Genomic DNA, 14021 nt, shown 5'->3' with positions numbered 1-14021 from the left:
CTAAATACAGCAAAAAATTATGTACTTAAGCTTCTCGACAACCAGAACTATTTACCCATAATCTGTGCTAATGGTAGACAAAAATATAAATAAGGAATTTTCATACAAGTACTGTTGATGGGGAAGGAGGTTTAGTCAAACACTGGAATAATGCCTTATTTTCATTTGCTGTGGCTCAGTGTATACTGATTCAGAAGATCAGATGTCTCCTTTATTCTTGTGTTGTACTAATCTTAAGGGGACCATCTAGACTATGCCTGTATTAGGCAGAGTCTGTATCTAGTATCAAGTAATATTTTTAAAAGATTGAATGAAAAATTAAAAGGCTGTCGCCCATGGAAATACGTTCTGACGGCTAAGTTCTCCTTGCTTTTCTTTTCCACTATCTAGTTTGAGAAACCTAGTAATTTTTATTATTGCTGATCATTATCCCCAGGGTGGTTTCACACCCCTTTCACAGCCAGGAGAACTTGAGAACCTACCAGTTTTGCCAACACTTGAAAAAAGGAGCCACCGAAGGTAAAATGCCAAGTCAATGGCAGTCTTAAGAGAGATGGCAAGGCACTTGACAATGGTGTCCATGATTGGCTCCCCTAAGTTTACTGAATGGAGGCTAACCTACTAAGAACAGCCTCTGTTCCTATCAAGGTTACTCTTAGACTGCCTCTAACCTGGGGGCTAAGATTGAAAAAGAATAGCAACTTCAGACCACACATTTCTCTACTTAGAAAAATAATACTACCTAGACTTTTAAACATTGCTCAAAAAAATCTTTACAACTGATGCAGAATGTTCTTAAAATAATAGTATACAATTGATACAATATTAAAAATAAGGGGCTTAAGAATAAAGCCAATTATACTTTCAATGAGACCTAAATGTTTAATTCTATGATAATGTGTTATATTCTGGTATCAAAGAATTGTTAACCCTTCTGTTGCCACTGATCCCATCACCAGATTTCTGTCTTTACAAATTGTGGTGTAGTACGAGGGAGACAGCTCTTGACTCATGGTTTCATTATCTAATGGCACAGATGATTCTGACTTTACTTACATTTAGTTTCTTTTGAATGCTCATCTCATGGCTTTAAGTAACCTCTTTCCAGGAATCAAAGCACCAGCCACTTTGCTTCGTCATTTATCTCACTGCCCAACAAAAGCATAGATTACCTTCTCATACAGAGGGGACCACTCCTAGGGTCCTGACCAATTCATGCTACCAATAGTACTTTTATGATCTACGTACTAGAGCTGGAAAAGATGCAGATAAGCAAAACTATAGGTAAGCAATGAACTTGGAAGGTAACTTCTTCAAAGGCATGACTATGTTCTACTATCTACTGTTGAATTTGAAAATTGTACAACAGGTAGAGCTTATTTAAGTTATGGAGCCCTGAATCTGACTCATCACAACCAAGTCAGCACTGGAAATCAGACTCACGTAAATGGCAAAAGTGTGTGTTTGGATGTGGGTGTATCTGAAGTGATCCAGTGCTTTCATGACCAGCAGATATTTTGCAAACAGTGTGGCAAAAACCTCTGGGTCACTCTGAGAAGACACTGTCAATCAGCCCTTGTTAACGATGCTGTCATGTGGGAGGGAGCTGGAATGTGCTTGTGTGGGGTTCATTTCTCATGGTGCAGGACACACGGGTCCTGGTGAAAAACCATGGACACAAGGTAAAGCAGAGCTTCACAACAAATAAAAAGGCAGGAATGGGCTTACTTTAAGGTATCTTTAAATATAAATTGAGCCCCAGAGGCAGAAAAGTCATCTACTCATTTTAAACATGATTAAGACCCATAGATCAAAAACCCTAGTAACAAAAAACGGGATTTTTTTTTTTTTTAGTTTTGTCCAAGATGAAGAGAACATATTAAACAGAATTTTGTGACTTAAACTTCACTCATATTTCCCCTTGAAGTGAGCTTAAAACTAGCATAATTTTGATACCAAAAGTAAGTTTGAACAATCAATACAAAAAACAAAACTAACTATAGAATTTTTTCCCCAAAAAAAACTCCCAAAGCAGAATCCCAATCCCAAACAACTTGTATAAGAGATGCAGGTAACAGAAAAAGGGTCAAATAAAACAATGGTTCCTGAATTTAAAGGAAGGATGCCCACTTCTCTTTCTCAAGAGGCAGATGGTCAGCTGAAAAATAAAAACATTGTATCAATAGGACACTCCAAAGGAAAAAATTGCAGCCATCTCTGTTCATGCAATATCAAATGTTAAAAAAAAAAAAAAAAATCCCAAACACCAAAACAACCCACAAGCCCACAAAACTAACAGAAGGAAGGAACACGTTGCCCAGATCTTATGACCTGATGGTAGTGAGGATCCTGATGGGGCTGTTCAGAATGTTGCTCATGGGACAGAGAGGTCGGGAGTTACCATGAGATCAAGTTTGCCCTGGAGGTGGGTCCACCTCAGGTTAGGGTCCATGAGTTCTTGGATCAGCAGCATCAAGAACATGACAGCTAAGCAAGAGGATTCCGGCACAAGACCTTGGGTCTGGGCCCAAGTTTTCTGTTTCATTCTATTTCCTTTTAATTAATATTATTAACTATTTTTGGTAGTGAAGTCACTTCGGTAGCCACTGTGGGCAGTGGTTTGTAAACAAACATTGACAAATACAAACAGCAGTGCAATATTTGACCCAGACTTTAAAAGAACGGGAGGCGATGGTGGAAATGAGGTAACTCTTCCCCAACACGTGTGAACAGACAGCTCCTGCTCTTCTAATGCTCTATGTCCATTAGGAGAGAGTAGGGCTTGTCAACAGGATGGTTACATAAAGAAGAAGCTACAGAAGAGAAAAAAGAAAGGTTCAGATTCAAATTTGGTTCTCAAAACCTTAAAAAAAAAAGTGCTTCTCTATAACAAGCTGTGAAAGAACAGCGATGTGTCAGTTAGAGGGATGATGTCACTGAGCACAGCTGGAGGCACAGTGGCAGCGTGGGCACCGCAGGCACGGGTCAGAGAAGAGAATACCTCTGCTGGGCACCCAGACATGTGAATCCACAGGGCAGGCAGGGACAGGAATGGAGGGAAGGGGGTGGGGACCATACGTGAGCCGCAGGACACAACATGGCAAAGTGTCTTGGAGAAGCTGGAGCTGCCCGTTGAGCAGCATCTGAAGTCCACCACGCAAGGCAAGAGAGCGTGAGACACTGCCATCCCTAGTTAATTTATCCAATATAATAAGCACGTGTATGTACATATGGATATCAAGCAGTGACTAAAAAGAACTCACAAAAGGGCACACAAAACAATGTTTGGGTAAAAATATATTTTCCCCTGCTTAATGTCTTGGCACTAGTGATATATGCATAGATTACCTGTTCACCACTCTCCTACCTTAACAGACACCAAATTATGCAGCACGCTGCTGATTAATTTCATACTTGAAAAAAATGAGACTTCACAATAATACAATTATTTTAGTTCTTAAAAAAGACAAGTGTCTAACATGCATCTTACATATATGACAATTCTGCATTAACACTGAAAGTAGATTACACAACAGTTTTAGAAAACACATCGGTTATTTTCAAACAGCAAAATGACAAGAATCTACAGCTACAGTTTAAGGCATATCAGCATATTTTAAAAATTAAGAAATAGACAAAGTTCTAATGCTGTTCACAGCTTAATTTTCAATTTATTTTTTAAAATTCCCTTCATACCTACATACAAACTAGACTTTGTAGGTCATAATTCCTGCTAAAGAATCATCGCACATGTCCTGCCAACAGAACCAGGACTTTGGAAGCTGAGACTTGACAATTCCAGACACTTGCAAGGGGCAAAGCCAAGGAATCTGAATGGACAGTTCAGGTTGGACCACACAGAGACAGCATGACGTGGGCCAGGAACAGCTGAAAAACCCGACTCAACAAACCATGTGTGAAACATTTATGGATACATCAAGAAAGTCAGGAAAACATGTGCGTTCATCGGAGGTGCACAAGATATGGAAAATAAGCATATTGCTGGTGAGTTACAAAGCAGGGAAGGAAGATTACAAGACACCTTGCCCAGCGTTGTTATCAAACAGTTCCCTGGTTGAGAAATGATGCCTTTTTAGACAAAACCTTGACCATTAATGCAGAGCCTATGCTGGGAAAACCCAGTCTCTGACCTGCAATTAAATTCCCATACGTGCTCTTCCATCACATCCTACAACACATGCAACTGTTGGGGGTATGTACAGTCCAGAAGAAAGAAAAAGACGGTTATTATATTTGAACAGAAGATGGGGGGGAGGAACTGGAACTAACTGGCCAAAAAAGAAAAAGAAACAAAACAATGACCACTGTTACTGTTAGCACCAAGGAGAGCCCATTTATCAAGATCCAAAATTTAAGTGATCATGAAGTCGGCCCAGCATAAAAGGTTTCTTTCTTTTTGATTTGCTCCAGTGGAAGGTGGCAGTTTCTCATTCTAGTTTACAATGTCAGAGTCAAGGACTCTGTGTAACATCCAATGATGCCCATGATACTGTGCAGAACACAGGCTGGGATCAGGATTTCCGATTTCCACATTGAAATCAAGGAGTTGAAAAACATGTAAATTGTCGGGGGGGGGGGGGGGAAACATGGCCACTTTAGATATTTTTAATTTGTTTAGAAGAAAAGTTACTCAGACCATTCTCTCTCTACCCCCTCAAAAAAAAAAAAAAAAAAAAAAGGAAAATCCATCCATCCCATTTGTTTTCTCTAATTTTAAAGCGTTAGAAAGATCTGGAAGATTTCTCACTACTATACTTACATGCAAAGGCGAAAGCACATCCAATTAGATTTGAGGATATCATTTATTCCGTGCAGAGCCAAGGACTACTGTGAAAAAAGGCACAGATACAGAAAGAAAAAGAGCAGCAATAACAAACTAAACAGGGCTAGGGAGCAGTGGTAGAAAAAAGTTCAGAAGCAACACATTTTTTTGAAAAAAGCTTCTATATGTTTCTTTTGACTTTTTATTCCCTGACTCTCCATCTGATTCATTTTGCTGTGTAAATTTTAATGCAAAAAAAAAAAAAATCAATCCAATCAATCAATCATCTTGGAATCAAAAAGTCAGCAGGATGCTTTTCGTGCTAGGCTTATATTTAAAAGCTTTCAGGGATGCAAGAAATAGAATTGAAAAGTATGTTTTCTGGTTACAAGGCACAAAAATGCTCACACAAGCAGTGGTTGGAACAAGCATATGACACAAAGATTCAAGCTTTTGTGTAGTGCTCAGCATAGGAGCAAACGCAGCCCATGGTTAGAGTCGGCATGCTGTCTAGTGCTGGACAGCCAGCTTCAGAGCCTCAGAACTGCTATACAAACAAAAGCTAAGATAAAAATGATGGTCTAATAGCTTCTCAACCTGTGAAGACCATAACTGCTGCTGGTCTAGTTGGCAGGGTCTTTCCCAGCTTAGTTTGCATTCCAGTGAAACTCATTTCCTTACTTTGCCTAATTAAGCCTACATCAGGTTCATGGGAGAGTGTCCCTTCTTTCCCCTCAGTATGACTGGGGACAAAGAGAAGGTTGGGGGGATCTTTGTTGGAATCAAATACTTATTACTTTAAAAACAAAGTGTGTGTCAGGGGAAGGGAGGTGCAGCATATTCTATCTTGTTTAACTTAATATGCAACTGGCGATGGTCAGAGGGGAAACCCAGAGGTGACGTGTTGGGTTCATGAGAAATGTTATCCTTTTAAGTAAGAAATAGGAGAGGACAGGGTTAGAAAGCTGGGAGGATCTTGTTGGGATCAGGGGAACAAGCATATACAAAGGTAAGCATGTGAAAGGACTGGCACAGAAAAGAGATCAGATATGCCCTTCTCCATACAAATCAGGAAGGTAGTATATGTCCTGGCCTATGAGTTAGTCCCAACCCTGGATGAGACGGTGGGCCTGAGACACAAAGGGCAGGTAGAGTCAGTCATAGTGAGGGGACAAGTGTGGAAATTTCATTCAAGACAATTGGATCTGAAACATCAGCAAGGAAACTGGCAGTGAAGTTGAATTTCTTTTCTTTCCTTTTTATTTTTTTGGACTCATGGGTTTTGTTGCCTGCCTTCTCATTTTTACCTTAAATTGCTGATGTCTTTTCAAATTTGTGCTACAGATGACACACACACAATTTATAGCAAATTTCCTATGTGAAGTATTTGTGAAACTTTCTCTCGTGGTTAGTGAATAGTTTTATTACAAGTACCAATGTCCAGTGCCTCAGCCGGCTGAGAGCAAATGTAGGAAAGGGTCCTCAGTGTAAATAGATTGTGGGAAGCCCATCCTCCTCAGTGGAAGATTCTTCTATAATCAGTGATATAGGACCTGACCTTTGAGATCTTGATCGAAGGGAGGATGAAAAACACACTGGCCAACGTGAACATGATCATCATTTCCTTACACCAGTCGGTGCCAACTCGGTTAGGCTTTGAGTGGGTGTTCAGATGCAGTCTCAACCCCTGAGGGGAGACAGTTGGAACAGACCACAAGCTCAAGCCAATAATGTTAGCCATTAAAACAAACAAAAATTCATGCAAATGTAAAAGTCATCTATGATGCTCACCCACCTTTCTGCCTACATTCAAATCTATCTTAGTTTGGGGCTGGTGTGGAAAAAAAAAACAGGGAGTTCGGTATTGTGCAATCATAGAGATGAACAATCAAGAAAATGCAAGTTGTTGTCATGGCTATTCAGGGTTTTAGTTCAGCTGCTGAGGCGGTGAGAAGTTTTCACATCAGACGTACAGGTAGCATTTTACCCACTTTCCTCGATCCAAAGCGACATACAAGTAACAGGCATGCTTCCCGCTGCCATTTGGAACAAGCATAAAAAGGGCAAATCATTTAATTTCCAGAAACAAAGTCCAGCTGCACAGAGCCTTTGCTGTTATTCCCTTGTTCTATGGTTTTCCACCACCCGACAACATTCAGCAAAATGAGTTAAGAGTTATTGGTGTTTGGGGAAGGGCAAAACAAAATAAAACAAAAGGACACAGATGGCAGAGATACACTATTACTGCAAAAGCAGGTGAATGCGGGAACATCCTTGGCTTGCCAGGCTTTATGTGAAGCTTGCACTGCAAGTTAAAAACAAAACAAAAAAGTTAGAAATAATAATAAATAAAAAAAAGAAAGGAAAAATTAGGAGCGCCAGCACCAGCATTCAGTGATGGTGAATGCTCATGCAATGATTATGGAACTGACAGAAATTAAAAACCAAAAATCTGAATAGGCTATTCTACATGACAAGCAAAAGCAAAATTTTAATACTGAATCAAAGAACACGTGGTTAGTTTCCATTTGCATGTAATTTAGAATTCACAAGTGACTTCTTGAAACCACTGCATGTTCCGGTGGAAGGATTTACTGTTTGGTTTTTTGTTTTCTCAAATAACACACAACCATGATCTACTGGATGCTGTTATCACGTTAGCACTGAATAGGAACTTCATCTTCCACTTTTTGAGCTGCTAAAGGAGTCAGAGAATAAATACACAATAAATGCCTTTGTACAAATGACTTGGAAACATCTACAGTAGCTTGGGGATTAGAATATAGTGGATGAAGACATGCTACTAATCTAGTTGGGAAGGACAAAAAAAGATCATTATATGGTTACAGCTACTGCAATGCCGAGAGCTTTCCCCCTCTTTTAGGAACAAAGCAATGCCAAACCCAAGATCCATGTCTAATTTTAGGCAAATCCAAAACATGCAACTTTATTTCTTCGCAAAAATCAAAATGTATGTGTGCTTAAAAACAAAGGTGAGTAGATGGTTGGGTAAACTGTTACTCCATGCCAGTTTTTAAATGATGAATCTGAAAGCTTTCTTTTGGATTAGATGCATTTTAACCAGCTAATGCCTACTGGCAATTGTGCAAACTGTTTTCAGAAGAGATGAATGCTGTCCACTGAACAACTTACCCTCGGGCAGTCCCACCACTGTGGTGTAGCCGCAAACAAGGAAAGTGACTTGGTGGCCAGAGATGGCAGAAGGTGGGGTCCAGCTAATGGCAGTGCCAGGGTTAGTTCTACTTTGTAATCTTAGGTAATGTTATATACTCTCATGCCACTACAGGTCAAGGAGAAGTATAAAGCCTTACCTATGTTAAAAAAGGAGCGTGTCATTAGAATAGAAAAAGAAAATTTTAAACTATTAGAAAAACTAAGGTAAGCTTGAAGGGGGAAGCATAGCAGATTAAAAAAAAAAAAAATGTCTTTGTAAATTTTCTACCCCAAACAAAGCCAGCTCCTAAGAGGTGACTATGGCAGCTCTGGCACCTGATCCAGCTACACTAAGAGGAAGAGGCTGTTTCTGTGTGAGGTGCTCCTCTGGTTGCACTGCTTCCTGTCTTTCTGTGGGCCTCTCTAACCAAACCCTTCCACTGCCACAGGCAATAAGAGGGGTGGATTTTTGTTTTTCCACTATGACACTTCAGGCCTCCAACCAGCTTTCACTATACAAAGGGGATATGAAAAAACATGTGCTATTGTGGGGCACAGAACCTGGTAACTATTATGAACCAAGTCTAATGCCATTAGTAACAAAGGAGAATATATAAATAAAGCTAAAACAGAATTCACACAGATGCCATGTAAACTTTAAAAGCTTAATTGGTAAGGCCCAAGATGGGAAGAAAATAAGCTAAAATATCCAAGGGGCAAGGAAAAAACCTCCCTGTGCTGGGAAGTTGGTTACTACGTAGATTTTTTAATGGAGGCACAATATTGATCAGCTCTTGGGATTTCCATTACGTAAAGGCACATCCAGTATACATGAAATATTCTTTAACATTGCTGGTCTTCTATAAACATTTTTAGTATTAAGACTTGTACCTTGATGCACTTTAGTGTTTTGGGGAAAGAAACCTAGACTTTGGGTTCTCTAAGCTGAATCAGCAGCTTTTTCTCTCATCCACACCTACAGACATACATGTACACACATACCATACACACACGTGCACCCTATTTTTATCTTGGGTTAGTCTGGATCGAGGGTACAAAGCCAAATGGCTTTCATGTGTCTTCACTGGAAGAGTCATGTAGCCTCTGAATTTGTGTGTGGACAACGTCACCCTAGTATCAGATACTCTTCCAACACACAGAGCTAAGAAACATTCTCTTGAATTGGATTATGATCTGAGCAACTGATTCTCTCAGAATTAATCCAGGATAACCAATCTGGGGCCCTTGGACTCCTCTTTGGTCACTTACATCTGTACCCACCTCAGTTAAAATCACACCTCATCTACACCAACTATTTCTGTTATTGCTTAGAAAAGATGCCTGCCCCTTTACCCTTGACACATTTCCTGCTACTTGGCAAGTCAGCGTACAAAGTGTAGCTTAATATTCTCTCCATGTGTCACTGTAGCAGCACATTTTGATCTTTACTATAAGGGGACAATGGCTGTGCTCACTTTTCCCTTTCAATTAGGATTGCACAGACAATCCTATGTGCTATATTTTTAAAGAATGTAATTTTTGCCTTTTTGAGTATCATATTTTTGTTGTTTGCCTGCTCTTTCCCTAGACCCCTATGGCATCTAAGGATGAAGAGCAAGAATCCTCAAACAAGCTCCGAGTTGCTTCATAGCTGCCCTAAGAGTATGGTAGGTTAAATAGACAAAAGAGGGTGGCATCTGTGGGCTTGCCACTGGGCCACCACATAGGTTTCCTTCAAAGGCCTTCTTATCACCATATTTACTATAATCAGCAGCTACTGTCATAAAACTCACTCTCTATTCTTTAAGGAGATTCAAAGGAGAGATTCAAGTAACAGAATTTCAAGGAAGCTCAAATCTCCCCTGGGTTCAGGCAGCTGCTACTGGAGCATCCTAAGAAGTGACCAACTCAAGAGCAGAATCTGAACTTTTGGCACATTGACTCAAGACCATATTTAAAAACTGTTTTGTGAGACTTGAGGGTTGGCAGGGTATGTTAACGGGAAGGGCATTTTGACTGCATTTCACAATAAGATCATTCACCACCTTGTTGAATTTAGAGGAAAACCAGTGGCTACAAGCAGCTCTTCCCGCTGTTTTAGTTTGGGAACGTGATTCTCAATGACTGGCTTGCCAGGCCTTACAACACAGAGTGGGAAAACAATTTGAACAATCAAGATTTTAAGATGCTCTTTATCAAGAGAATCATGAGAACTGTCTTCAGAGGTACTGAAGAGAGATAAACCTGTCTTCTCTGAGAATCCTAGCGTTGGTGCAGACGATGCTATGGGAGATGACAGGTTAGTCCATCCTGATTGCTTGATCAACGTGGTCAAGTTTTATAAATTAATCCTTGTGTACCCTTTAAAAATACTTTTAAAAACATTTATCATCTTCCCTGCACTGTAGAGAAAATACTTGCTTTTTATTTTTCTGGTAATAGACCAGTTTCCAGTCTGTCAATGGGTAAAGCAGACATGCAAGAGGAATAAATTGTTAGAGGTCCCCAGTAGATGGGGTGGCACCTGCTTACTTTTTCTTATCCTTGTCTTTCTTGGTTTGCTGGGCCCCAGACTGCTGGGCCTGGGACTGTAGTAGCTGCGCTGCTGCTTTCTTCTTCTGGAAATTGTTCACCTCGTCCTCGAGCTCCTTCTTCTTGTCTTCCACTTTCTTCTTCTCTTCTTGGTGTGTCCGCTTTAGAAGGTCAAACTTCTCGTGGAGCTGGAGAGAAAAAGAGGCAGACATGCTTGGAGAAGGGAAGGAAACTCTTACTAATGTAGACTATGTGAATCTGCTCAAAAACAAAAGTTGCATCATGTGGCTGCCGGTGCTTTCATTGCAGGAGCGAAGTACTGTCTGGTGGCTTATCGGAGGAGCCAGGCTAAGGTGTTCAGAGCATCCCTGAGTCCTAAGCTCCTTTGTTACTTGAGCTCCTTGGGGCTAAAAATTCCTTGAAAACCCTGATAAAAAGAAGATAACAAAAAAGTCCATCCTGGTAGTAAAAGCGCTTCTTTATTTCTGATTCTTTTTCACCATGTATGAAATACGTTAACTTAAGAGACAATGAGAGATATAAACACATATCCATATTTAAAAAACCACAATCACAGGATGGGGGTGTAGCTCAGTGGTAGAGTGCCTCCCGGCACGCGTGAGGCTCTGGATTCATTTTCCAGCAGACACACAGACACATTCAGAACCAAATACAGAGAGGGAGGGATGCAGAAAGGGAAGAAGAGAGGGAAGGAATGCTTACTAGATAATTTTAAATTTTTACCCATCATCCATTTGGTTCTTAAAGCCATAGCAAATAAAGCTCAATATTCCTTTCTTAGCAGCAAAACCATCTTGAGTGCTTAGTTATTCAAATGACCTCTAAGTTTTATTAGTCTTTTAAAGATAAATTAAATGCAACCCACCAGAGAGTGCCCTCCACTGTTGAGCCGAATTGTCTGATAGACTAAGATAATAATAACAGTTCCAGAATCCAGACTTTCATATGTCAAGAACTGTAAATTGAAGAAACACAGAGCTGCAAAGACACTATGATCAGGACTAGAAACCCAAGATCTAAATCATGCTACCTGTATGGTTCCCAGTTTTTCATCTGCAAAATGAGGATAAGATTATCTAGCTGAGTATGGTGGCGCACATCTCTAACGTCAGCAGCTCAGGAAGCTGAGGCAGGAGGATTGCAAGTTCAAAGCCAGCCTCAGCAATTTAGCAAGACCCTGTTTCAAAATATTAAAGAAAAATAAGCGGGGGAGGGACTGGGGATGTAGCTCAGTGGTTAAGCATCCCTCAGTTCTATCTTACTGTCAAAACCAAACCAAAACAAAAAAGATATCTGGCTCACTCTTCTTGCCAGGTTAGTATGCCACTTATGATAAAATATGTGCAGCAAGTACTTGAACTGGCATGAAATCCTATAAAATGCAAAAAAAAAAAAAAAAAAAAAGGATTATTAAAATAATTCTCCTAGATTTTTGTTTGTTGCAGGAGGACAGACAGCTTACCTCTTTCTCTGCCTCTTTAAGTTCAGCCTCTTTCTCCTTCACTCTCATAACAAACATCTGTCTCATCTCTTCTTCTTTCTTCTGCAATTCTCCCAGGAATTCATTCCTTTTTGCTTCATAGGTCTCCTGAAGACTATTCAAAATCCACAAACCAAGGGCAGGGTTATGAAATTGCATAGTTATGAAATTTCAGTGTACATCATTTCTACCCATCTACTTCCCAAAACAAAGATAAAGCTTCTGCCTACCATATTAAAGCTCAAATAGAATGAAAGTTTTTTTTGTTTGTTTGTTTGTTTTTTTAAGTTATTTACACTGAGATTGAAAAGACAAGGGCATTGAAAACCAGAAATGAGTCAATAAACACAATGCTGCACTAAGTTTTATCTCACACACGTTCACACAGGGATAGCCTGGGCTGAGGGTGTGATTTTGAGTTTTAGAAGATGAAGGTGGCCTAGTAGGGGGTGAAATGAACAGGGAATGAAGTCAGACAGAGCAAAATTTGAATTCTGGCCCCACCAACTGACTGACCTTGGGAAAGGACCAGCCTCTCTAACTCTGCAACTATGAGACGTGGATACAACACCACTTACCTTCTGGGATGCGATTATTAGAATTAGATGCAGGACAAGTGAGTAAAGGATTTGACATAAAATCAGTGCTTAATAAATGTTCCCCTTCCTCCACTCATCTCCCTCCAGCCCTCAATCTGAAAAACAGACTCAGTGAAAATACTAGAGAGACAAGAGTACTTCTAAGGGTAGAAGAGAAAACTGCTACTTTTCAAGTTATATCACCAAATGTAAATCGTGCAGGAAGGATTTTATTTTCATTTTAAGCCCCATCTTCTTCCGGTCTGCAAAACTGAGAGCCTAATATTTTATACTGAGTGCCATAACGCAGCTTTATCTCAGTCAGAACATTTACAGAGAAAACTACATTTACAGAGAAACTACCTTTGATAACACAATCAAGAAAACACACCCCACCCCACAGGTGCACTATAAATAGCTACTGATATTTTACAAGGTGTTCGCCCCCGCACCCCACCAGTTTCCCTAGCATAATGGTTGTATGGAGTCTGCAATACAATGTTTGTATTATATCTACCTTTACTCATGGACCTAATTCACCCCAGGGATAAACTACAAACTGAATATAAACTGTGGAGGACCCAGGGTCCCTGTAAAGCCCACACAATAGCCACAGAAACATTAGATGAAAAGAAGGGGGGGCAGGGCATGAACTGAACAATTAGGTTAGGATTAGAATCTATTAGTTAGGATGGTTGCACTTCTATAATTATCACCCTTATTAGTTTATGAGAAATAAATTCTCCAGTCCCCAACACTGCCAGCCCTATCTACTTGTGAACAACCATGAGTTTTGAGTTTCCATAAATATATTTAGCTTTCATATTATGAGACAAATACAAGTTGGACAGTGTTAATGTTAGGTAATACTAATAGCACTATTTGGTCTATAGTCACTGAGAGACAGAATTCTGTTGGCAAGAAAACTATAAATAATTCATAAATTTGGTTTTGTCAGCTTGTAATAAACTCTTGTAATAAACTCACTGTTATGTGGGTCAGAACTACCAAAGGAAGCTAGGCATGGGGGTGCACGCCTGTAATCCCAGTGGCTCAGAGGCTGAGGCATGAGGATCACGAGTTCAAAGCCAGCAACTTAGTGAAGCCCTAAGCAACTTGGCAAGATCCTATCTCTAAATAAAATATTTAAAAGGGCTGGGGTTATGTATATATAAAAATTGACTTGATGGTTAAGCACCTGGGTTCAGTTCTTGGTATGAAAAAAAAACTGCCAAAGGAAGAGAATGACTTGTCCTTATTATGAAATGTTACAGAAAACTCAATTTCTGTTGATTTTTAGTAATGAACAAATCTCTCTTCTAACAAGCAATGGAATACCTTATCATGGAAATAATACCCAACGTGGTGTTTTAGAGATCACCACCTAGTTTCAAGATAGGATCTCTGAATGAGGTTTCCAAAACTGGGAGTTAGGTGCTGTGTGTGCTTCTCC

The 14021-nt window shown here is 39.9% G+C and overlaps 1 protein-coding gene across 3 annotated transcripts in view; it reads right to left on the bottom strand.

Moving 5' to 3' along the window:
• Positions 1-14021, bottom strand: part of Septin11 (septin 11) — a 95515-nt gene that overhangs the window by 4554 nt on the left and 76940 nt on the right. The window contains exons 8-11 of one of the 3 annotated variants that reach the window (XM_071614352.1): positions 11973-12105; positions 10490-10677; positions 4781-7088; positions 1057-2813 (exon numbers count right to left, since the gene is read on the bottom strand). In XM_071614352.1, coding sequence (XP_071470453.1) covers positions 7073-7088; positions 10490-10677; positions 11973-12105 — 337 coding nt within the window. In that variant the 3' untranslated portion in view covers positions 1057-2813; positions 4781-7072. Of the gene's footprint in view, positions 1-1056; positions 2814-3430; positions 7089-10489; positions 10678-11972; positions 12106-14021 lie in introns of those variants that run through there. The other 2 variants (XM_071614353.1, XM_027939791.3) reach the window with 2 other exon arrangements.

Source organism: Marmota flaviventris, chromosome 7, assembly GCF_047511675.1.
Source record: "Marmota flaviventris isolate mMarFla1 chromosome 7, mMarFla1.hap1, whole genome shotgun sequence".
In the NCBI taxonomy this organism is placed as follows: Eukaryota; Metazoa; Chordata; class Mammalia; order Rodentia; family Sciuridae; genus Marmota; species Marmota flaviventris.
Note: the sequence above shows the minus strand (reverse complement) of the source record. Positions and strands in the feature narration are given on the sequence as shown.